At 43.5% G+C, this 23,733-nt stretch overlaps 1 protein-coding gene across 1 annotated transcript in view; it reads right to left on the bottom strand.

Annotated features, from left to right (window-relative positions):
- Positions 1–23,733, bottom strand: part of EGFR (epidermal growth factor receptor) — a 204,033-nt gene that overhangs the window by 53,726 nt on the left and 126,574 nt on the right. Inside the window, exons 2-4 of the mRNA XM_035026493.1 lie at positions 8,532–8,683; positions 7,528–7,711; positions 4,997–5,131 (exon numbers count right to left, since the gene is read on the bottom strand). Coding sequence (XP_034882384.1) covers positions 4,997–5,131; positions 7,528–7,711; positions 8,532–8,683 — 471 coding nt within the window. The remainder of the gene's footprint in view (positions 1–4,996; positions 5,132–7,527; positions 7,712–8,531; positions 8,684–23,733) is intronic.

The raw sequence follows: 23,733 nt of genomic DNA, 5'->3' as shown, positions 1-23,733 counted from the left end.
TAATCGACTGCCTTTGGCTCAGGTCATGATCCTGGAGTCCCTGGATCGAGTCCCGCATCGGGCTCCCTGCTCTGCAGGGAGTCTGCTTCTCCCTCTGACCCTCCTCCCTCTCATGTGCTCTCTCTCATTCTCTCTCTCTCAAATAAATAAATAAAATCTTTAAAAAGAAAATTAAAAAAAAAAAAAGACTTTTGTTAAAAAAAATAAATAAATAAAAGAGAGATGAACCACGTTCTGCTTTTATTTACATTTCAGCTGCAGAAACTGAGGCAGAGAGTAATTATTGACTCATCACAGGTCAGGAAAACTGGGGTCCAAATGGTCCAGTTTCCACATGTGTTTAGCCTTGGAGAATTTTCCAGCATCTCCAACAGCACTAAGGGAGTCTAGTCTGGTGGGGTGGGTATGACCCACTACATTCTCACTATGCCAGTCTCGAGTGACCCAAGGGTCAGTGATCCTAGGGGACATGGGGTCCTGCAAATAAAGACTCCTAGACCTGAAGCCAGACAGACACACAGAACACTGCTCAAAGGGTCAAATGTTCGCAGTGTGCATCACCTTGCTGATTAGCTAAACTTAAGCTATTGATTTGTGAGCTACTGTGTGGAAATACTTGATATCCATCAATCAGTTTTTGCAGTTATCAACTACAAATCACAGCTACAAAGATTTTTTACTCTCATTAGTTGTGTTTCATTTTTACTAGCATTGAAATACCTGAAGACCAAAGCCTCCCATCTATATAAAGACAACAGGCCGACTACGAATATTTGTTTAAAAAAGATCAGCAGGGCAGGTGTCTTTGATTGCAAAGACATGAGACCTCACAGGAAGGAGTTCCTATGTGTCCCAAAGTCTCCTAAAGTCAGGAAGAATTTAATTCCTGGTAGACTCTAGATTTCAAATGGAAGAGCTGAGGATTTCCCAAGTTACTGTGGAACCAGGACACCCCTTTCATGAGACTGACAATCCTTCCAATCACCCCAGGGGTGAAGGGCAGCAATGCAATGCTGATGCTCCTAGGAATCATGAGAGATGGTGAGGGCAAACCCCAAATGCACGGTGTGGGCTGTGCATTGTGAAGAAGGGAGGGACAGAGAGAGAGAGATGGGCAAGAGTAGGAAGAACAAAAGCAGTGCACAGAAGTGTTAAAAGTGCTTGTCTGTACGGTGATACGTTTTTACTGTTTACCCTATTCTTCTTCATATTTCTCAAATCCCTATTATAAGCACGTAATAGGTTTGCAAAACAAAAATGTTTAAAATGAAAATGCTTAATGGCATCTTCATGTAGCGGAGAAAACATGTGCCAACCAATGAATCAAGGTTTGCTTATAATTCTATTATTAACCCTCTGTTACAGAAAAGAAAATGCAGGCAAATTATATAAAATTTGGATAATAGAAAAAAGCAAAAGGAGGAAATAAGAATCATCCAGATGTAATCAATATATACATGTAAGTATATGCATATGTAAGTATTGATGTAACGCTATACTTTGATTCATAACTTAAAAAAAGCTAATAAAATATTATGGCAATTTTTCCATGCCTTTAAATATCCTTTTACATAACATGATTTTCTATTTTTAAAAAAAGATTTGATTTATTGAGAGAGAGTGAGAGCATGAGCAGGGGGAGGGGCAGAGGGAGAGGGAGAAGCAGACTCCCCGCTGAGCAGGGAGCCTGACATGGGGCTCGATCCCAGGACCTGAGCCCAAGGCAGACGCTTAACCGACTGAGCCACCCAGGTGCCCCCATAACGTGATTTTCAATGGCATGGCTGTACCATAATTCCTTTAACTTATCTCTTATTTTCAGATATGTAAGTTGTTTCTAAAATTCATTATAGGTAAGGCTGCAAGGAATATTCTTGCACAAAAATATTTTTCTATATCCTTATACTTTTCACTCCCCTTATTATTTTTTTCTTAGGATTCCTAGACATGAGGAGTGCATACTTAAAAGCTTCAATACATATTGCTAAAATTCTATCCCTGGTCATATTTTATTAGTTTATATGCCCTCAAGAAGAAGATGAGAATTTCTGCTTCTCCACACCTCTCCTGATCCAGGTATCTAAAAATCAGAAGGAATCCAGATCTTTTGCAAAGGCAAAAATGATGCTTCTTTATTTTATTTTGACCTTTTTAAAATTACAGTAAGAAATAACATTTTACTTTATTTCTTGGCCATCTTGTGTGTGGGGGGGTACAAACTGCTCATGTCTTTGGCACTTTTTTTTTTTTTTAGTGGGAGGTTCACCTTTTTCTTAGGATATCTAAGACTACTCTATACAGTCATATTATCAAGAATATTAACCCTTTTCAAGGCAAGCAGATGATGTACAATATTTTCCTGTTTGTCGTTAAGATTTCTTCATATGGAAGTTTTCTTGTACGGCATCTGACTGGGCTTTTCTTCAGCTTGATATTACAAATATGCATCTTTACATTTCCTTCTAGCACTTACATATACATTCAGTAATTTATTATATATAATATGATTTGGAATTTACATTGGTGTACAAAATGGACAACTAATTTATTTTAATTTCCCCTTAGGTAAACCCACCCAATCTAACTTCAAATTCCAAACTACATCAACAAAAACATCACGTGGGGACACACTGGGTAACCTTTCTGAATCTCAAATCCATGGTCCATAAAATACTTAAATCACCTTATGATATTTTTTTTTTTTGGATAAAAATTAAATAAGACAAGTTCTCAGAAGGCATGTGTTGCCCGAAAAGCTCTGGGCAAGGACAGGGTTTACCTTACCACAAGGAGAGTGGCAGGTTCCTCACCTTGTCACTGGTCGGGTAATTAATGAGGAGAACGCAGGTAGCAGGTGAATAGCGTTCTTTTTTAAAAAAAAATCCTTATAGTTCTGGCACTTTGATATCTTCCCTTATTAGTTCAATCATTCTGGAATGATCTACTGAATAATAAATTATTCTTCCCTCATTTGCTTGAAATGTCATTTCTTTATGGACATTTAATTTAGCGAGGCTTATTCGTACTATGTCTGTGACTTATTCTTACATGTCTCTTCTTAACCCAGTACCCTATCAGTCTGCAGTTCACAGCTTTGTCATATGTGAATCTTGTTATTGCAAGATTCTTCCTTCCTTCCCAACATTTTCTTTCAGGGTCTTTCCCATGGTCTTGGTGTGATGAGGACAGGTGTGCCATTTGGGCTGCTCGACCTAGTCGATGGCAAATCCATACTAGTCTCACAGCCTTCCTGTGTCAGTTTTTTTGTTGTTGTTATAAACGTGCACAATTTAACCTCCCCATTGTCCATCAGAGAGCTGAGGAAAGGCGAACCTTAATGTCATGGATAATACAAAATTTTGCACTGTAGATGAAAGGTTTCAGTTTCTTGCCATGCTGAATATCTGTTGGAATAATATATTTATAAAACAAAGGGGCTCAACACCCAAGTTCATAGCAGCATTATTCGTCACTGTCAACAGGTGGGAGCAACCCAAGAGCTCATCAACTGATGAACGGATAAACAAAACTCGTGCACACAATGGAATACCCCTCACCCGTATAAAGGTAAGACATTTGGATATGTGCTAAAACGTGGATGAAACCTGAGGACATGAGGTTAGGCGACAGAAGCCAGTCACAGAAAGACAACACTATGTGACTCCACTTATAAGAGGTCCCTAGAGCAGTCACACTCGTAGAGACGGAAAGTAGCATGGTGGGTGCCAGGGGCTGGGGGAGGGGGAGTTCCTGTTTAACGGAGACACAGTTTCAGTTTTGCAAGATGAAAAGAGTTCCAGAGATGGATGGTGGTGATGATTGTACCACAGCGTGAATGGACTTAATACCACCGAACTGTACCCTTAAAAATGGTTCAAATTTGGGGCGCCTGGGTGGCTCAGTTGGTTAAGCGACTGCCTTCAGCTCAGGTCATGATCCCAGGGTCCTGGGATCGAGCCCCGCGTCGGGCTCCCTGCTCAGCGGGAGGCCTGCTTCTCCCTCTCCTACTCCCCCTGCTTGTGTTCCCTCTCTCGCTGTGTCTCTGTCAAATAAATAAAATTTAAAAAAAAAAAAAAAGGTTCAAATTTTATGTTAAGGGTATTTCAATACAATAAACAAACAAATAAATAAAATAAGACACAATGAAGTAACAATAAAGGGGATCTAGTCAATTTTGAAGATCCATGTGAGCTCTAAATTCAGCCCTCCCTCCGCAAAACAAACAAACAAACAAAAACCAAAGAAACCCCAACACAAAAACATGCATCCACTGCACAGTTTAGGGAAACAGAGAAGCAGGAAATGGTGATGACTTCTTATTTTAAAAGGACTGAAAGACCAGGGAGATCAGGAAGGGGGAAGCTAAGCGGAGCCTGGTAACTGTAAGCATGTGTCTTCAGAGTTTCCCACACAGCGCTGCCAAGGGGCCAAGTGGTGCAGGCCTGACCTACAGTCTGGCCCCTTGCCAGCTTCCCCCTGGCATGGGCCGCTTTGCCGATGAATGGCAGGGACAAGGGACAAGGTCATGGGCACTAAAGGGAGTGTGGACAAACGCCCCCACTGTGCACTGCGCCCAACTTTGTCTGGGGCTCTAGGTAGGAGGCCAGAGGTCAGCTTACGTGCTTCCGGAGGGCCTGGCGCCGCTCTGTGGCTCAGCAGCCCGTTGGAAGCACACAAAAGTTTGGCTTGTCTCGTCTAGGCAGCATGGGAGAGGCCCCCGGGCCGGGACTGACGGCTCTTCTCAATGGCCACACGAGGGCTGAGAGGCCAGGGGCGGGGGGCGATCTGCCCAGTTAGCAGGCACGCTGATTGTCACCAGGAGAAACAGACTTTCCCTCTGTCTCGAGTCAGTGCTTTTCCAGCGGGCAGATCAATTGTTTACTAGTTATTTTTGGTTTGGATTAATCTGCTTTCTGTCACCCCCCCCACCCCAACATGCTACAACTCTGTCCCCACCCTAGCAGCTATAGGCAGAGGGGACGTTTGTGGAACTTACAACTGCCCGCTTGGTTCTGGAAGTCCATCGACATATTGCTTATAAAATCGCTGTCAACGATATCCCGCCACTGGATGGTTTCCACGTTGCAGAGGACTGGGTTGTTGCTGAATCGCACAGCTCCTTGTAGGATTTCTGCACGTGAAAAGAACCTCAGTTATTGAAAGGCCATGTCTTTAAACTTCCGCAAAGTACGTATGCATTTTTTTTAAAGATTTTATTTATTTATTGAGAGAGAGAGAGAATGATAAAGAGAGAGCATGAGAGGGAGGAGGATCAGAGGGAGAAGCAGACTCCCTGCAGAGCAGGGAGCCCGATGCGGGACTCGATCCAGGGACTCCAGGATCATGACCTGAGCCGAAGGCAGTCGCTTAACCAACTGAGCCACCTAGGGGCCCAATGTATGCATTTCTTTACATTTGGAGTTCTGCTAAAACAAGGCCAGCCTGCGAGCAAGACTTCCCAATAGCACTTTGCGGGGGGGTGGGGGCAACTATCAGAATTCAGAAGTAAGGGAAGGAAGGAAGCTGTATGATGGTGTGAAGGGGCAAAGGGGACAGAGGGGGGTGCCAGTCACCCAGTGTGGGCTGGCTAGGCCAGGAGAAGGGGGCGATGCTGTGAGCTGCTTCTGGAGCTCCTCACTGGAAAAGGTAGCAGGGGAGTGAAGGGGGCTGGCTGAGAAGAATCTCTACGTATGATGAAGAGATGGTGGATGCCAGGAATGCAAATGGCATGAAAGACTATGATTGTTTCCCAGGAAGAAATGACACGACTTGGAAAATCAGGAATGATTAAAAAAAAAATTCAAGCGTGAGCAGAGGGAGAGCGTTGCATCTATGACAGTAGACAGAAACGGTTTTACTGAATGACTTCTATGCACAAAACACTGCAGCTGTGGGTCTGCAACGATGAAGTGGGTCTAGGAGCTGACAGGCAAGGGCCTTACAGAACACCTACAGTCTGCAATCGTGAGAAGTAAAAAGAAGGCAGTAAAGGTGCTGGATGATTCGGGTGCCCCTGACTGGGTAGCTGAGAAGGGAAAGAGATCATCAGTCCGGAAGCAGTCATTCTTTTATTTTTACTTTCCGTATTTAATGATTTTATTCTTTGTGGTGGGCACTGAGTCATTATTCATAACCGTACTTAATTAATATTGAATAATTCACATCAAATAGTTATTTAATAACAATAAATAATCTGCACGTATACAACCCCATACCAACAACAGAAATAACAGCAACAATAGGAATACCTCCTAAGTTCTTTTTCCATAGTAATTCCCTTGATTTTCTCAACACCGCTAGGAAGTGTGTTACAACTGTTAGGCACATTTTTAAGGAGGAGGATGCTGAGACACAGAACCCGCTCCAGGGGCATCTGGCTGGTGAGCGATGGAGCCAGGACTGGCACCCAGACAGTCTGGCTCCGAGGTCCACGCTCTTAACCACATCTGCCTGTCACCATGAGATAGCATGAGGCCAGACAGGCAGATTGAGGCATGCTGAATGTACGTACCATTTCACAAAATGTGTAAATAGCACAAATTAGTATTAGCATAAATGCAGACCATGTGCGTGGGTGCTCTGAGCAGCTAAAGTGGTGGGTGGGAAGTCTTAGGGCAGTTTTATAGGATGGCCAAGCCCAGGAGCCCGACTAGAGGGCTGTGCCAGCCGCCTCTGAGCCGGGGTCTGGATGCCTCGCCTCATCCCAGCACTGCCGTCTGCCAGGTTCTGCCATTCCCGGGGCCCCCTGATACACCCTCTGCTGTCACCCCCCCTTTCCTGGTGGGCCCGCTTCCCCATCACAATTGCACAGCACGTGGGAAGGGTAAAGACTCGGGCAGCAGAGTTAGGTGGTCATTCCTGGCCGTTTTTTCACTAATTTGGGACCTTAGGAGGATTACGTTGCCACCATTCCTCTATGGGTAAGATGGTGGGAGTGTAAACAGGGGTGGATTTTTTTTTTTTAAGATTTTTTAAAAAATTTATTTATTTGACAGAGAGAGAGAGAGAACACAGAGGGAGGGTGAGAGGGAGAAGCAGACTCCCCGCTGAGCAGGGAGCCCGACACGCGGCTTGATCCCAGGACCCCAGTATCATGACCTGAGCCAAAGGCAGATGCTCAACCGACTTGAGCCACCCAGGCACCCAAATAGGGGTGGTTTTTAATGTACGTCCCTTGTACCTGAGGTCCAGGTAATAGGATTGGCAGTTGATTCACTCCCCAGGCACAGAGAGTCTGCATCCCAGCCAGGGTTGTCTGGCGTCTATTTCCCAGAACCATTACCATTTCTTACGAACTCTCTGGATATTTCCCCACAAATATAGGAGAAGTGGTACCTGGTTTAAATCTTCCCTTCCCATCACTGACCATGTTCTTAGTAACTTCTACCAACTGTATCTTGCACGTAGCTGACACTCAATGCCTTTGTATTTGATGAATAGAAGTCCTCTGAGTGGCCTTAAGAGAAGGGACGGGTTCGCTGAGTACCACCTCTGCACCCAGAGCCTCCCCGCACCCGGGCCTCTCACCATGTAGGTTTCTCAAGGGAAGCTCCTGCAATCCGGTCTTATTTGTGCCGTAATTGGATAAGACGGATAAGGCATGGGTATTTTCATAGAGCACATTTCCTCGGATGATCTGCAGGTTTTCCAAAGGGATCCTCTGTACCGTGTTGAGGGCAATGAGTACGTAGCCAGCAACTTCCTGGATGGTCTAAGGAGATAAAACGTGACCATGTTACTTCTCTTGCGAGGAACTCAAGAATGCCAGGTGGAAAATGGGTCAAGGAAGCACACACACAAGTGACTGATGAACGTAAGGCATGTAGATGACTTCAGTGGGGACAAAGCAGGGGCGGGGGGCGGTTACAGGATTTCCGATGACTCCTGCACTTTTGCCCCTTGAGCCTGCTGGCAATAACAAAGGGCAACGTGCACTATTTAGGAATGCTGTGATTGTCATTTCACGTGGTGTTCGGGATACTCAGAAGAAAATGAAAACGTTTTATTAATTTCTTTTGTATCTGTCTTGCATGCTCTCTTATTAGAAAAAGAAAAACCCAGAAGGCCAATCAAATCCAAAGTTCAACTAAGGACCAAACTTGGAAGCCTTCAGAGCTGGCTCCTATTGGCTCACTAGAGCCTACTGTGAAATATTTGGGAAATGTGTGAAGTGGTGTAGCTAGAAATCAACTATAGTGGGAGTATGCAGGAAAATGCTACAAAGCAGGCCTTTTTTTTTTTTTTCCCCTTAAAGAGCCAATATACCAAGATATCACAGCTAACGCAATGGTTAGACATTTAATATCAGGGTCTATGATGATAGTGGAATTCCAGGCTGGCCCGTTTCTCTTTGACATTATTTCATAGCTGTAACTTGACACTAGCTGGAGAAGTGGTTTTCTGATAAAACTTGCATCTGTAGTTCCCCAGGACTTGTAACTGGCATAGCAAAAGAAATATACTAAGGTCTTTATCTACTTATATTTCCTTCTATCATATTTGGGTAAGACAATCAAACTGATGGAACTAACTTTTAAGAAGGAAAGGTCATAATTCCTTTGCATGTAGGTAATTTCCAAATTCCCAAGGACCACCTCACAGTTATTGAACATCCTCTGAAGGCTCAGAAAGTGGTCTTCAAAAGTGCCCAACTGGGTGAGTCGGTTACTTGTGCCTTGGCAAACTGCAAAAAAGAAAAAAAAAAAAGAAGAAACATATCACATGAAATGCCAAGTAGCAAAACTAAAATAAAAGGTTCACACATTTCAACTAACTTTGCGAGTTTCAGTGACTTACAATATTAATTCCGATAAAAGGTCACTCAAGACCAATGGGACAAGAAAATGTTTGTCTATGTATATAAAGTATAGTTCATAATAAGAGACAGCTCATCCCTATAATGCAGAGAGTCATTTTAAAATGTTAAAAATTCCAGGGGAAATAGGGGAAAATTCTAGGAAAATCCTTAAGACAACACAGTCTTTTTCTCTTTTAAGGTTTATTTATTTATTGAGAGAGAGCGTGAGTGCAAGCGCCTGGAGCGGAGGGGCAGAGGGAGAGAGAGTCTCAAGCAGAGCCCAACACGGGGCTCAATCCCAAGACCCCGAGATCACAATCTGAGCCAAAACCAAGAGTCAGACGCTTAACCGACTGCACCATCCAAACACCCCAAGACAAAATAGTCTTTCAGAGCTTTGGTAGACCATAAAAATGTGTATCATAAGGTATTTAAATGATATAATTACAACTGAATAACTACATAATGAACTTTTTACTTTACAAAAAAGATAGAATATCACATTACTGTGTGTCCAAAGGATATTTACAAACATAACATACACTAGCCCGTATTTTCTGACCACAACGCTGTACAACTTAAAATCAATGGCAGGAGGGTCAATTAAAATCCAACTGGCCAGAGATTAAAAATATTCTTCTAAGCTAATGCATCAAAGAATAAATCAAAGGACTAATTATAGATCTGGAAAATAATGAAATGGAAACATACATTTAAAAACACACTCAGCTACTAAGAAACCGACGTGTCCTTCTGTTTGTCCACAAACACCACCGAGTACAGGTGGAGGTGTGATTGCTTTGCCTCTTTGGCAGGACACAGCCTTGGCACACTTAACTCCCAAATGTTTTCACTTAATACAAGAAATAGTTTAAATTAGGGGATGAAGTTAGCCTATGGAAATCACTTGACAGTCTATACTTAAAAGCAAAGGAGATCAGAATAAAGTCCTATTTACAAACCCAGCTCTTTGAAAGACATGTTTAAGCAAGCATACCAAAACAAAGAGGTTGGGGCTTTTGAAGCAGGGAGCTTGTTAAGGGACTACACTTTGAACCAAAATTACCATAAGAGTGAAGAAATATGGCCTCTGGCTTTGGAGGTTAGATCCCGAACGAGCCAGCTTCTACCACATGTGCAAAGGCGTGATTGCAATCAGTGGCCAGGTGGTTGAACACTAAAACAAGGCCAAAGTCAATATGCAGGTACTTTCCTCAGAAACTCTTTCTAAATTTACATCTATATTTTATAGGCTTCTTTGTTCCCTCCGCATGGGAACTGCTCTGAAGAGCATCGTCTGACCCTCTGCCCTTGCATCTCAGGGCCACAGCGGCAAGCGCAAGTTCAGACACCACCTAATCAACCAGGAGCATTTACACGAACGGTAAATGTGAAGCAATCACCACATCCTCTTTAACTCTACAGGGATTTCCCTCTTCTCCTCTTCTGTGGTCACATTCAGATCTGGTGGTAGAGAGAACTCTCACATGGGAACTGCAACAGTCCGACAATACTGAGCCCCCATCTGCTCCAGGGGCAGAATGATTCCATAATTCTTCCAACCATAACACTGGATTGACCCAACACCTTTGGGCGGCTCTCACTCAGGGGTATGGGCTACTTCGACTGCAACCTCGATTTGGAACATCTGCACACAGCTGGCGGCAAAGCGGGCAGATGGGGCCAGACTGATTTCCCAATTTCACGGCCTTCAAAGATGCTACCACCGATGTGGGTACAAGGTTGTGTCAATAACCCGCGACCTTTTGGCAGGCACATGTTGAAACAAAAGCTGTTTTACTAGCTGGCAGACTATGGTCTCTAAGTTTCAGCCTAACTGATTGGCTGTCATCTAGGTTGCAGAGGATTGATCACGCCCTTCATCCCAGCCAGGTGAACAGTGTCCTAGAACCTAGGGCTGGAGCACCCCTCAGAAGGGTTTCTTCAGTATACAGAGAAATGAAAACTGTTAACAGCTGCTTTCATCTTAAAGAATTTTTTTTTTAAAGATTTTATTTATGTACTTGAGAGAGAGAGAGAAAGAGAGAGAACGGGGGTGGGGGAGAGAAGAGGGAGAAGCAGACTCCCCACTGAGCATAGAGCCCGATGAGGAGCTCAATCCCTGAGATCCTGACCTGAGCCAAAGGCAGCTGCTTAACTGACTGAGCCACCCAGGTGCCCCCAGTTGCTTTCATTTTAAATGATAAAGGATATCAGCTTGTAAATTTCTCTCAGCTGAACCAAAGAATTTTTATTACTAAATCAACGACAAAGAAACTTTTGTCAGTAAAAAAGGAAAACATGCCATTTAGGGGTGCCTGGGTGGCTCAGTCCTTGGGTGTCTGCCTTTGGCTCGGGTCATGATCCCAGGGTCCTGGGATCCAGCCGCATGTCGGGGTCCCTGCTTGGCGGGAAGCCTGCTTCTCCCTCTCCCACTCCCCCTGCTTGTGTTCCCTCTCTCGCTGTCTCTCTCTCTGTCAAATAAATAAGAAATCTTTAAAAAAAAGGAAAACATGCCCTTTAAGTTTAGCCTGTTACATTATAGAAAAAAAAAATTTCAAAAAAACTGTAGTTGTGCTTTCATTCATTCATCCAAAAAATGCTAAATGAGCTCCTAAAATATTTATTTGATGAATACCTATCATGACCCTTCATTGTTTACAATTAGTATGGACAAATTTTTTTTTTTTTTAAGATTTTATTTATTTGACAGAGAGAGCCACAGCGAGAGAGGGAACACAAGCAGGGGGAGCGGGAGAGGGAGAAGCAGGCTCCCCGCGGAGCAGGGAGCCCGATGCGGGGCTCGATCCCAGGACCCTGGGATCATGACCCGAGCCGAAGGCAGACGCTTAACGACTGAGACACCCAGGCGCCCCTAGTATGGACTACTTTTATAGTCAAAAAAAGAGACGCCACATTTGGAAGACAATAATAGCAACATGACACATTATCGATGTGAAGATTAATTCAAAAAACGTTTTGGGAAGCAACTGCACAACTTGTGTAAACAAACAAATGTGTTTTAAAAGGCTTCATGCAAAATGTCATTCATTTTTTTTAATATGGCAAACAACTGCAAAAAGCCCTAAATCCTCGGGACGCCTGGGTGGCTCAGTCGGTTAAGCGTCTGCCTTAGGCTCTGGTCATGATCCGAGGGTCCTGGGATGGAGCCCTCCGTCGGGCTCCTTGCTCGGTAGGGAGTCTGCTTCTCTCTCTCCCTCTGCCTCTCCCCCTGCTTGTGCTCTCTGTCAAATAAAATAAAATAAAATAAAATAAGCCCTAAATGCTAAACTGTCCAACATGTGCATTCTTGAGAACAAGAAAGCAGTTGATATTCTGTGTGATTCGGTTTAAGGCAAATCCATCTTGAATTCTATTCCAGGGTTAATTACTAAAGTCTCAAAAGAAATGAATACAAAGTCGTTTCTTCTGAGGCTTTCTCCCGCCGTCTGCCACAGAGGAGATGACCCTGTGTTAACTGAAATCCAGAGTGAGGATCAGAATGATTTCACCGAGGCTTCTTGATTCAACAAAGTATCATCTCCATCCCATATTTATACCACGTGTCTCACATTATGAATATAAAGCAATGAGAAGATTTAAATGTGAGACCACTGCATTAGTAAAATTGTTATTTTTAAGAAAACCACAAACTAGTTAGACAGGTTGGAGACAAAACTGCAAAGGGCAAGAGCTTTTTAATTCCTCCAGGAGAAAGCTTTTGTTTCTCCCTTCCTCAGTATGTGACCCCGAATGACTTCTCTAAGCTCTCTACCGTGTGCTTTCCTCAAGTAGTAGATGGGGTGAAAATAATATTGACCTCCCAGAATTGTTTTAAAGACTGAATAAACACAAAAGCTCTCAACCTTCTTTTGTTAAAATTAACTAGTAAGAAATGCAACAGTAATACAAAATACACCTGCACAGATATTAGGGGACCTCTGTGGATATATATACTTGCTCTATGGTATTATCTGAACTGGGAGTGTTTGGATCTGCAAACAGCTTTCCTCAAATATTGGGCATTAAACAGAGTTACTGTCTGTAGAAAAGGAAAGAAAGAAAATTTATCAGAAAAGGAAAGAAAGAAAAAGGAACGTATCGAATTATTTCATTAAAATACGCATTGAGGATTAGGTGTTTAAGCCATTTACATAGAGAGAAATGTACTATCACTTTAGGGCTATCCATTTGAAGACAAGACAATTAAAAGTGTATCAAGCTCCATACAAAACGCTAGTCATTTGCTCTACCTGTTACAAATCTGAAGACAAATTCTACTGAATCAAGAGTAGCAGTCCCTGGGACACAGGCCCTACAAAGTACCTAGCTTTTCGTCCTCAGATTTTGTTATGAAGATTCATAAATGTGTAGAGAAGCTGAAAGAACTATACCATGAATATCCTTAGATTAGCTTTGTGTTCCTTTTATCACGTCTCTATCCATCTTATTTTTTTGATGCATTTTAAGATTTTATTTATTTATTTGACAGAGAGAGAGACAGCGAGAGAGGGAACACAAGCAGAGGGAGTGGGAGAGGGAGAAGCAGGCTTCCCGCTGAGCAGGGAGCCCGATGTGGGACTCGATCCCAGGACCCTGAGATCATGACCTGAGCCGAAGGCAGACGCTTAACGACTGAGCCACCCAGGCGCCCCTTTCTGATGCATTTTAAAGCTAAGGTATAAAGGTCAGTACATTTCAGCCTGGCATACCGTGATCACAGCTCAAGAGTAATTTACAGCTGTTGTTGAGGTAGCATCTACAAACTGTGAGGTAATCAATCGTAAGTGTAGCGTTTCAGAGTTCCAACAAATTCACACACCTCCACTCCTATCCCCATCTACATACATCATCCCTAGGGGGCCCCCCCTCATAACTCTTCTCAGAGGATCCCGCCCCCCACAAAACCATAAACCACTACAAATGATTTGTCTTCACTTAGAATAGTTTTGCCTACTTTAGAATCTCTTATTAATGGGATTACATAGTATTGCCCTTTTGTGTAAGGCTTATTTCACAGCCTACTATTTTGAGATTCATCCATGTCACGTTGCCCTAGCTTTTAGTGACAGATTTTATGGGAAGTTATCTGCACATTATCCTTGGGCATCTAGGGCTGATCCATAGTCTGCTTGTTCTTTTTCTTTCTTTTTGCGTGTGTGTGTTTGTTTTAAAGATTTTATTTATTTATATGAAAGAGAGAGCACAAGTAGGGGGAGTAGCAGGCTGAGGGAGAAGGAGAAGCAGGCTCCCCACTGAGAAGAGAGCCCCGACAGGACCCGCGGGCTCATTTCCAGGACCCCGAGATCACGACCTGAGCCAAAGGCAGACGTTTAACTGACTGAGCCACCCAGGTGCCCCCAGTTGTCCCCAGTTGTTCTTTTTCTTAAGAACGCCCCAATTTATCTGAACTGAAAATAAAAACAATCTGCCTCCTCTAAGTCTTGGAATCCCCTTCATTTTACGGGGCAGGGCCATAGCTTACCCGCCTCATTATGGGGTTGTACACCTCTCTTTTCCCACAAGCCTGGGCAAATCTGTATTGCTGATTAAGACACAATATTAAAACAAGTTTCTCCAGATTTTCCCAAATCCACTTAGACACTTTTGAAATTGCCTAAGAAAATTCATAATTGTTTTAATTTGTTGTCTTCTCAACTACATATGAATGTTTGCCAGAGTAGCTGGGCTCTTGTAAATCTCTCCCCTTGGCTTCCGAAATTGTCTGTGCTTTTATCCTTGCCCCATTTTCCACAGAACACCTTGTTTTGAAGCAGAAATCCTATCACGCTACTCCTTGGTGTGAACCGTCCCAAAGTTTCCCAGTGTTATTAAAACACAGTGCCAGCTCCATTCTCATTGTCCCTGCCTCTCCCAGCCTCTCCCAGCCACACTCCCCCGAGTTCTCTCCAACTGGCCCACTTCTCATTCACTTCAGGGCTGTCCCACCTGCTGTCCCATCTCCCTTCCCTCCAGATGTTTGCATCTTTGTCTCCCTTTTACCATTGGGATTACAACTCAATGGTCATCCCTTCAGAAAAGCCTGTCCTAGAACCAGATTAGCTTAAGTGCCCACCATTAAATTCGATCACATCACCTTGCTTTCTTTACTTCTTAGTAAATTCATCAATACTTAGAATTATTATTTGTTTATGCAAATATATGTATTTATTTATTCATTCATCTATAGGGTGGGGAGTGGTGGATTTTATTTTCAATTTTTAATTTTTTTAAAGATCTTATTTATTTATTTGTCAGAGAGAGAGAGAGAGGAAGGGAGGGAGAGAGCACAAGCAGGGGGAGCGGTAGGCAGAGGGAGAAGCAGGTTTCCCGCTGAGCAGGGAGCCCGATGCGGGACTCGATCCCAGGACCCCGGGATCAGGACCTGAGCCGAAGGCAGACGTTTAACTGACTGAGCCACCCAGGTGTCCCTATTTTTAAATTTTTTAAAAAGATTTACTTATTTATTTTAGAGAGAGGGGGAGGGAGGGAGGGAGAGAGCGTTGACTGGCTGGATCCCAGAACCCTGAGATCATGACCTGAGCCAAAATCAAGAGCTGGCCACTTAAATAACTGAGCCACCCAGAGGCGGATTTTATATAGATATATGTGTATCTCGTTGGACTGACCACTGTGATGTGTGTATGTGTGTTACTGCATTTCCATTTTACATGGGAAAGCAATGGGTGGCTGTATGACCATGGATGACAGGGATGAGACCACGAAAGTCTTGGATGACTTGACAGGGTCTCTTTGCTTCTCTTGTTCCCATACGTCCGATGGAAGAGGAAGGAGACAGGATGTCTTACAAGAGTGTCAGTCCTCACAACCTTCTGTCTGGTCACTGTAAAGTCTTTCTAGTCTAAGTAACATATTTGATGAAGCTTTAAAAGCCAGAGGAGGACTTTTTTCCACTTTCATGCTGAGAAGGTTTAAGGAAATCCCAAATAAGATGATATTTATATAATAGATTTAAAAATATAGAAGAAAAAGATGCTCAGAGAATTTGCCAGAGGTTTCATTGTATCAGAATTTATCATTTCTTTTGCCTTACTGAAATTGTATTGTGGTGGTGATTTCAAAATGTGCATGTATATCCATCTCAACTATGCTGAAAATGCCCAGGAAATGCACAAAGCTGTTAACAATGGTCTTTCATCACTAATGGGATTCTGGGTGTTTTATTTATTCCTTATGGTTTTTCAATTTTTCATATTTTCTATAGTGACCATATATTACTTTATAATAAAAAATTACTGAGGGGAAAATTTACAAAAATCTGTGTTAAACAAGGCCAAAAGAAAGACATTTTAATATAATACATTTTTAATGGAGAAATGATCAAGCACAACAATTAAGATCCTCAAAGTTTTACACTGTCCACGTTAAACGGCTTTGTAAAAGTGCTTTAAAAATTAGACATAATTGATGAACAGTGAAGTACTATATACAAAAAGTGTGAGAAGGGAGAATGAGCTGGAGATAATTCACCTCATTATCGTTCTTAATAGTTGCGTACGGCGGCTCTTGGAAAACACAATGCATTGCACAGAGATAGTTTGGTCCATTCAGCAATGGGCTTGAAGAGTTCCCAAGTTGCATTTTTTCCCCTGATCTCTACATATTTTACATTGGTTTTGGGGAGCATAGCGTAATTTATCCCACAGAAAAATGTTATAGATTGTGATTACAGTACCAGACTAGCCTAGGCAACTTATTTAACTCACAACAGCTGGTAACAGGAAAGTAGAAAATCTATGGTTGAGTCATAATGAAATAACTGGGCAAAAGATAAAAGTAAATACAAAGCAGCATTTACATTGTCATTGTGGGTTTAATCAAAGGTTTTGTAGAGCGGGAAAAGTCTCATAGTTGTGAAGATGTTTCTCTATTTTCCAGAACTTTATATTTTATCAGTAGTTCCTTATTTTATCATATTTGATTTTTAACTAATAAACAGTTCTCAGCTTATAGGCATCCAAAGATAGTTGTCAAACTGAATTTGAATCTACACTGTGACTTGGAAATGCGTATGTAATAGTCAAAAGGTCCTCTTAAATATTTGATAACTTGCCACATGCATTATAATATCCCTACTGGACTAAACATGCCAAGGTCTGGCTTGCCCAACACAACTTCAAGCCACAGGAACTCCAATTAAGTTAACAAGCAGAAGAGTTTAACACCTCTTTCAAGCAGAAGATTTTAAAATAACACCTCTTTTATTTTTGAGTTAGGGAACAGAACATCTAAACTGGTTGATTTCTATCCCCATGGCTCTCCTCCTAGCCATTCAAATAATCCCAAGCCAAGCGGATGATTTTTAAACAATATACAACATTAGGATACCTTTGTACACCATGTCTACTCTCGCTGGGGTTAACTGATTTCCTGAACCCCAGGAAATTCAGTTCTCTGAGAGACTGTGAAATACGCTTCCAGTGACATCATCAAACACCTATCGGAGTGACGATGGTGATAGTATCATTATGGGATGGTCTCCCGCCAGTTATCTCAACTCTCTGGGTCTCAGTGTTTCTCGCTGGTTAAATAGGGGACCAGCTTGGGGCGCCTGGGTGGCTCAGTTGGTTAGGCGTCTGCCTTCGGCTCTGGTCATGATCCCAGGGTCCTGGGATCGAGCCCCACATCGGGCTCCCTGCTTCTCCCCCTCCCTCTGCCATTCCCCTGGCTTGTGCTTTCTCTCTCTCTCTCTCTGCGTCAAATAAATAAAATCTTTAAAAAAAAATAGGACCAGCTCAGCATATTTGACAGGGTAGGGTGAGCAGTTATGAGATCATGGACATGGAAGTACTTCATAATTCACAACTCCCTACATATAAATTACGTCTGACACCGGGGCTTTACCCTAACAACCAAACCTTGGCAATCTATTTCTTCTGCCTATGTCTTCATGATACCAACGAGCCATTTCCCACCCCCCCCCACCCCCCGCCAGGGACTTAAAAATTTTTTTTTAAATAGTCTCAGCAGAACTGATGAGTTGTATTGAAATTTGGGAGGTTTTATAATTCTTATTATAGGATGTTATCCCAAGAATGGTCCTAACTATGGAAACTAAATATCTTAAATCACAGGGCTAGCAATCCATTCCATTTTTTAAAAAGATCTTATTTATTCGTTTGAGAGGGAGAGCGAGAGACTGAGCAAGAGAGAGAATGAGCAGGGCGAGAGGGAGAGGGAGAAGCAGACTCCCCGCCACTGAGCAGGGAGCAGGATGTGGGGCTCAATCCCAGGACCCTGGGATCATGACCTGAGCTGAAGGCAGATGCTTAACTGACTGAGCCACCCAGGCGCCCCTCCATTCTATTTTTTTATAGGTAGTTTAATGGTCAGTCAGAGATGAATCTGACCTGTATTACTGAACTATGAGAAATTGATTTGGACTAAAAAGGATTTCATAAAGCAATACCCACCAACCTTTTCTTCATTCAATCCAATAAATCTCTTTTGAATACCTAGTATGTATCAGACAACCGTCTGTCTTGGTGGCCAGTGTCTCTGTATTTTAAACATATGGACATGTACTGAACAAAAATTCATGGATGGAAGAATTACGTATATCAGCATCTTTATCAGGTTATATAGAACTAGATCTATACATGGTTAATGTATACCCTCACTGAATATTGAAGGCTGAGCAGGGCATACAGAAGAAAGGACAGAACACTGGATCTGGTTTAAAATCTCTCTATGTGAAAATATAAACAACAGTGAATTGAGTGTGTCTGGTTTTTCCTTTCTAGAGATATCATGAGTAAGGTCCTCCTCTCAGGCCTGAGTTCTGTTTTTCTAATCTCCTAGCTGGGGACTATTGCTTACTCATGTTCAGGGGCCCTCTCTTCACATATAGGAATACTTCTGAAGTGACTAATACCACTTCCCTTCCAACAGTCTGGTAGCCAAACCACTGCTTCTATCCTTCGCCTCCACTGCCAGTTTTGCTTCTGACCTATTTCAATTTTCGAGTTTTGTTGCCTTCTCAGATCAGTCCTTCAGACCTACCAGTGCAGGGCAGGGCAGAGTCAAGAATCATGTCAATGCCTGACATCTCCACAGCCCTTCCCAGTTTCCAAGGCTGCCCTGAAACCTGGATGAGGAAGAGGCGTTGAAGAGCTAGTTACCACCGAAGAACTCACTGAATGAGGATGGGTTTGCCCATCTGACTGGTTGTCTGCCTCACAGAACGCCAGGAGACTTGAGGGGATGATGGGGCACTTCTGGGGTGGGGTGGGGCGGGAAAGGTGACATGAGTGATTGTCACAGACAGTTAAGCCCAGAGAAGGGCTGGTGGAAGGACGTGGGAAATAGAAAACTCCAAAATGGGGTTGGTGGCAAAGGTCATTGCTTGAAAACCAGGTTTAAAAGCTGATGAAGGTTTGACCGAAGACTGCTCTCAGTTTACTACCACCTTTCAATTCTGACTTTGTTCCACAGCGAACTGGTGAGCAGAAAACAGTGGGTGGGTGAGAGTGTGAGCCCGCAGGTCCAACATTCCCAAAACCCTTGGCATGCGTGGTTGGCAGCTTGCTACATCTTCAACAGCTTCTCACAGTTCAGTCTAATGCTACGTCTCAGGGTGCAGTTTTTCTCGTTCTACGTACACCCTCACAATCTGTCATTCCCAGCAAGGTGATGTGGAGGTAAAGCGAGGCAGGGCTGACAAGACTTCACTCCTCTGGGCACAGTCCTCACACAACTCACATGCCTTCTGTTTTGTACTCTGCTCAGGTCCACATGACTCACTCTCTAATGACAAAGGCTGAGTAATCGTCCCCATATTGGGCTTTTTACGTGCTGGTTGAGCTGTCCTTCTATAATTCATTTGAACGCCCTGCACAGCTGAGAAGCATCACGGCAAGGTGGAGTCGTGAGCCTTAGGTGTTGTTACAGCTTCTCAGAAAGGGTTCATTCCCCTATGCTCTGTGATTGCACCTGGGCCAGGAGGGGCTGTTTGTTCTTTTGTTCATTCACTTATTTAACTAAAGCATATTTGATAAAATAGCTGAGCCACAGGGGCACCTGGGGGGCTCGGTCGTTAAGCGTCTGCCTTCGGCTCAGGTCGTGGTCCCAGGGTCATGGGATCGAGCCCTGCATTGGGTTCCCCGCTCAGCGGGAAGCCTGCTTCTCCCTCTCCCACTCCCCCTGCTTGTGTTCCCTCTCTCGCTGTCTCTCTGTCAAATAAATAAATAAAAATCTTTTAAAAAAATAAAATAAAATACTAGAGCCACAGTTGCCAAGAATGAATCAGAAGTACTCACTGCCCTGAAGAATATGTGAGTCCTTCGGGGAGATGACTTTACACATGAAATAATCAGAGGACATCATAAAGCCACTCAGGGTAGAGACGTACTACAGGAACACAAGTCAGAAAGCAGAGAAATCGCCAGCCTGGAGTTCTCTGGGGAAAGGACTCCAATATTCCTTATTACCAAGCAAGTGGAAATGTGATACTTCACTTTGAGTGTAAAAGAACAAGTCGCCAACAAGTGCCAGGTGCTGAGCCTGGTGACTTTGCCTCACACAGTCCCACAATATGCCACACTCCAAAAATCAGGTTTCTTCCATTCCTGTCTGTGTTTCTGCATTCCTCTCCTCTGGGTCATTGTCCATATCCTAATTCAGGGGTACAGGTGACCCTTTCTGGGTTTGTTTACAGCTATCTGTAAGGATCATGTCTCCATCCATTCTTACTGAACAAAATTCTGGAAAAGATGCATAATTTGCAAGGAAATGAAAGATTTCTAGTCCAGAACGGGGAACAAGGATCTTTGTTGCAAGCGTTTCTCTGCAGAAAGCCTCTGGGTTCTATGGGGCAGTGCCTGCCTACCCCCCACCCCAAGTGGTTTAAATGTTCTTTTAAACTTTCTATTATTATCCATGCTTTGAAAAAATCAGCCTCTAACGCACAATTGTCTTAAGGCTCTCTCTAACACACACATTTAAGTTGGTTACCAATGAGCATTAGGAAAAAAACAACAGAAATAGCCACCCTACCCCCTGCAAAAAAACAAAGCAAATGATGACAGTAAAAATTTGAAACAAGGGAGCAATCGCTAAGACACCAGAAAAAGGCCATTAAACCTGTGTTTTCTTCTTAAAACAAAGATAGTCCCAGCAACCCCCACACACCCCCGACCCTCCCCCGACCCTCCCCCTGGCGACACCTGCCATGGGAAAGTACATCTAGTTCCTAAGCCAGCCTGCCAGCCTTTGCTGTGTGAAGACTTCCACAGGTCTGGCTCTTGCAGAACTGCAGGCAAGCCTGGAAATGAAGTGCAAGGAGATCAAAGAGCTCTTCTGGGTGGGGGGGGACCTCCAGGAGCAAGGGTGGATCTGGAATCTGCCCCAAGCATCAACATACAACAATCAGTACCTAAAGGAGCTAAAGGAGCGGGGAAAATGAAGCAAAGATATTGGAGGCAAAAGGAAGCTCAGCCACTCTATACAGGGTACTTGGGAGAGAAATGGATTTGGGCGACAGGGATGGAGTGCATGGAGGGGGCTGAGGTTTCCAGGCTGCTCCTGTCTGAGCTAGCCACAATGCTACCTCGGGCTGGAATTGTTCTCTGTGTCATTCATCTCCTCCCTTTTGCTGCTGGGAACAAATGAGAAGCAGTGGAAGGAAGAAAAATAATCTGCCTATAAAGATTAGTGGCTTGATCTCACCAATGAGGGGAGCCTACTGCTTGCTTTTTTTTTCAAGTTACAGAAACATGTCAGGTTCTCAGAAGAACTATTTGAACCAATATCTCATGTCAGGAAGGATTTGAAAAGTAAAAGAAGTAAAAAAAAAAAAAAAAGAAAGAAAGAAAGAAAGAAAGAAAGAAAGAAAGAAAGAAAGAAAGAAAAGCAAAAACAAAAAACAATACCCACAGGCCATTTTGACTATAGAACAATAAGCAATCAAACTTCCATCGCACCCGTCAGTGATCATGGCCTTGGAGTCACAAGGCCTGGATTAGAACTCTGGTTTCGCTACCACCACCAAGGCAACTTCTTGATCATGTTGAGTCTCTTTTTTTCGTGAAACAAGGACTTATGACTCGGGAGGAATCAATGAGATGGCAGAATTCCTGGCCCAAGCACCTGACACATGGCAGACCCTTAACAAATATAACTATGGCTTGAATCTGAATTAAATCTGGACCGGACCCCAGTAGAATGAATTGCTTCCTTCCTCCGAACACTAGGAGCAATACACCCCTCTGCCTTCTGCTCACAAGCTGTGTGTGGCCTGGCGAGCAGCTGTGGGCTCTTGCCACTGAGCGAACCAGCCTGCCTGGGTCGCAGGGACGAGCCCAAGGCTTGAAAGCAAGGCATCTGGACCCATCCCTGAGCAGGAGAGCCCATGCTGGGCACTTAAGAGCTGAGGAAGCCACACCTCTAATGTGCCTTTTAGAATTCCCTTAAGAAAATTCCCAGCTTGCTGCTCAGAACATTCTCTACTGTTATTTTTCACTTAGAAAAAGCCCTCGTCTGACCCTTTGCGGTGGTTTCGTAAGCGTAGTTGGATTTGTGTGCTGTGTGCATGCACATGTTTTTATTTAATGCTTGCTTTAAAATGGACAATTTTTTTTTCATTACTCCTACTTAATCTAAATATTCCCTTTAAGTTTCACTTTCAAATGGGAAGAGGAAGTAGCAGTGCAAAGAGCAGAATTAAGAGGACATACCGCGTCCTGGAGTGGGGGGAGGAGGGAGGCCCCAAGCCTCTTTCCCTAGCTAGCTCTGCATCCCAAAGCCCACTTACTGCATTCATCGACTAAGACAGACTGACCTGAAAATCACTAACACCTACTAAGTGACCTCAGGAGAAGCCTAAGCCAAGTTTCTGTCACAAAGGAATTGCAATTTTAGCTCATATACTATTCTTTCTAGAACATATTTTTCCCTCCATGAGGAGAGCTATCAATTCAAAGTAGCCATTCCCATACGCGACCGCTTGCTCTTAGATGTGTCACCTGCCTGAGCAAAGTAACTTGGTGGTGCTGCTAAAGCTGGCCTTCCCTCGCCACAGATCTAAGTCTAGAAAAGAGAGAGTCTGAAATGTCCTTTATGACGTTCCAGAGCTGGGGCTGGCAAACTTTTTCTGAGAAGAGTCAGAGAGTTAATATTTTCAGGTTTGCAGATCACACAGGGTCTGGTCCAACCTCTTGGCTCCACTGCTACCATTCAAAAACAGCCACAGACAAGAAGCAAATAAATAAATGTGCCCGGAAACTCTATCTACAAAAACAGGCGGTAGCTGGATTTGAACCATGGGGCTGTACTTCACCAAGCTCTGCTTTAGAGGAAGACCTAACAGGAGGTCGAGGGGGTCTATGATGAGGGTTCCCTTCACCCTGTACTTTCTAGAAGGTAAATGTGGTCAAACACAATCATTTTCCTCCAAGGCCAAACTCCAAAAGAGTTTTCTTAGGGTTCAGATCTTCCTGTTTCATCATCAGCTCAATTAGACGAATGGAAGATAGGAGGTACTGAAAACAGACGGGGAAGCGCAAGGGCTGGGAAGCGTCATTCGTGTGTGGTTTTGTGTAGCGGGTGTTACAGCTCTGTGCTTGGCATCATTCACTTTCAGAATTGGATGTCCAGCTCCAGATAGCCCCATTACACCCAGGAATCCTGGCCTTCCGTATTCCTGACAAATGGTTGTCAAGTCTGGCTTGTCTGTTCTGAATTCTAATCTTGCTACGAGTTTGTGAAGCAATATTCTTGTATTTATTTATACCTCTATCACGTAATTATTCCCTACGGTGATCTGAAGCTAGTCCTGAGACTTTCCTCCAGCTGAACAGAGATGTGCCTCATTCCTCCTCTACCTTACAGCCCTGCAGATATGGGAAGACAACAATGGCTTCTCACCCCTGCTTTTCCCACCCGGGGACTTTGCTCCAGATTTCCCTCCTCCTCAGCAC

The sequence above is a fragment of the Mirounga leonina genome, unplaced genomic scaffold (assembly GCF_011800145.1).
Source record: "Mirounga leonina isolate KUSES-001 unplaced genomic scaffold, KU_Mleo_1.0 Mir_199, whole genome shotgun sequence".
Classification (NCBI taxonomy): Eukaryota; Metazoa; Chordata; class Mammalia; order Carnivora; family Phocidae; genus Mirounga; species Mirounga leonina.
This window is presented reverse-complemented; position numbering and strand designations above follow the sequence as displayed.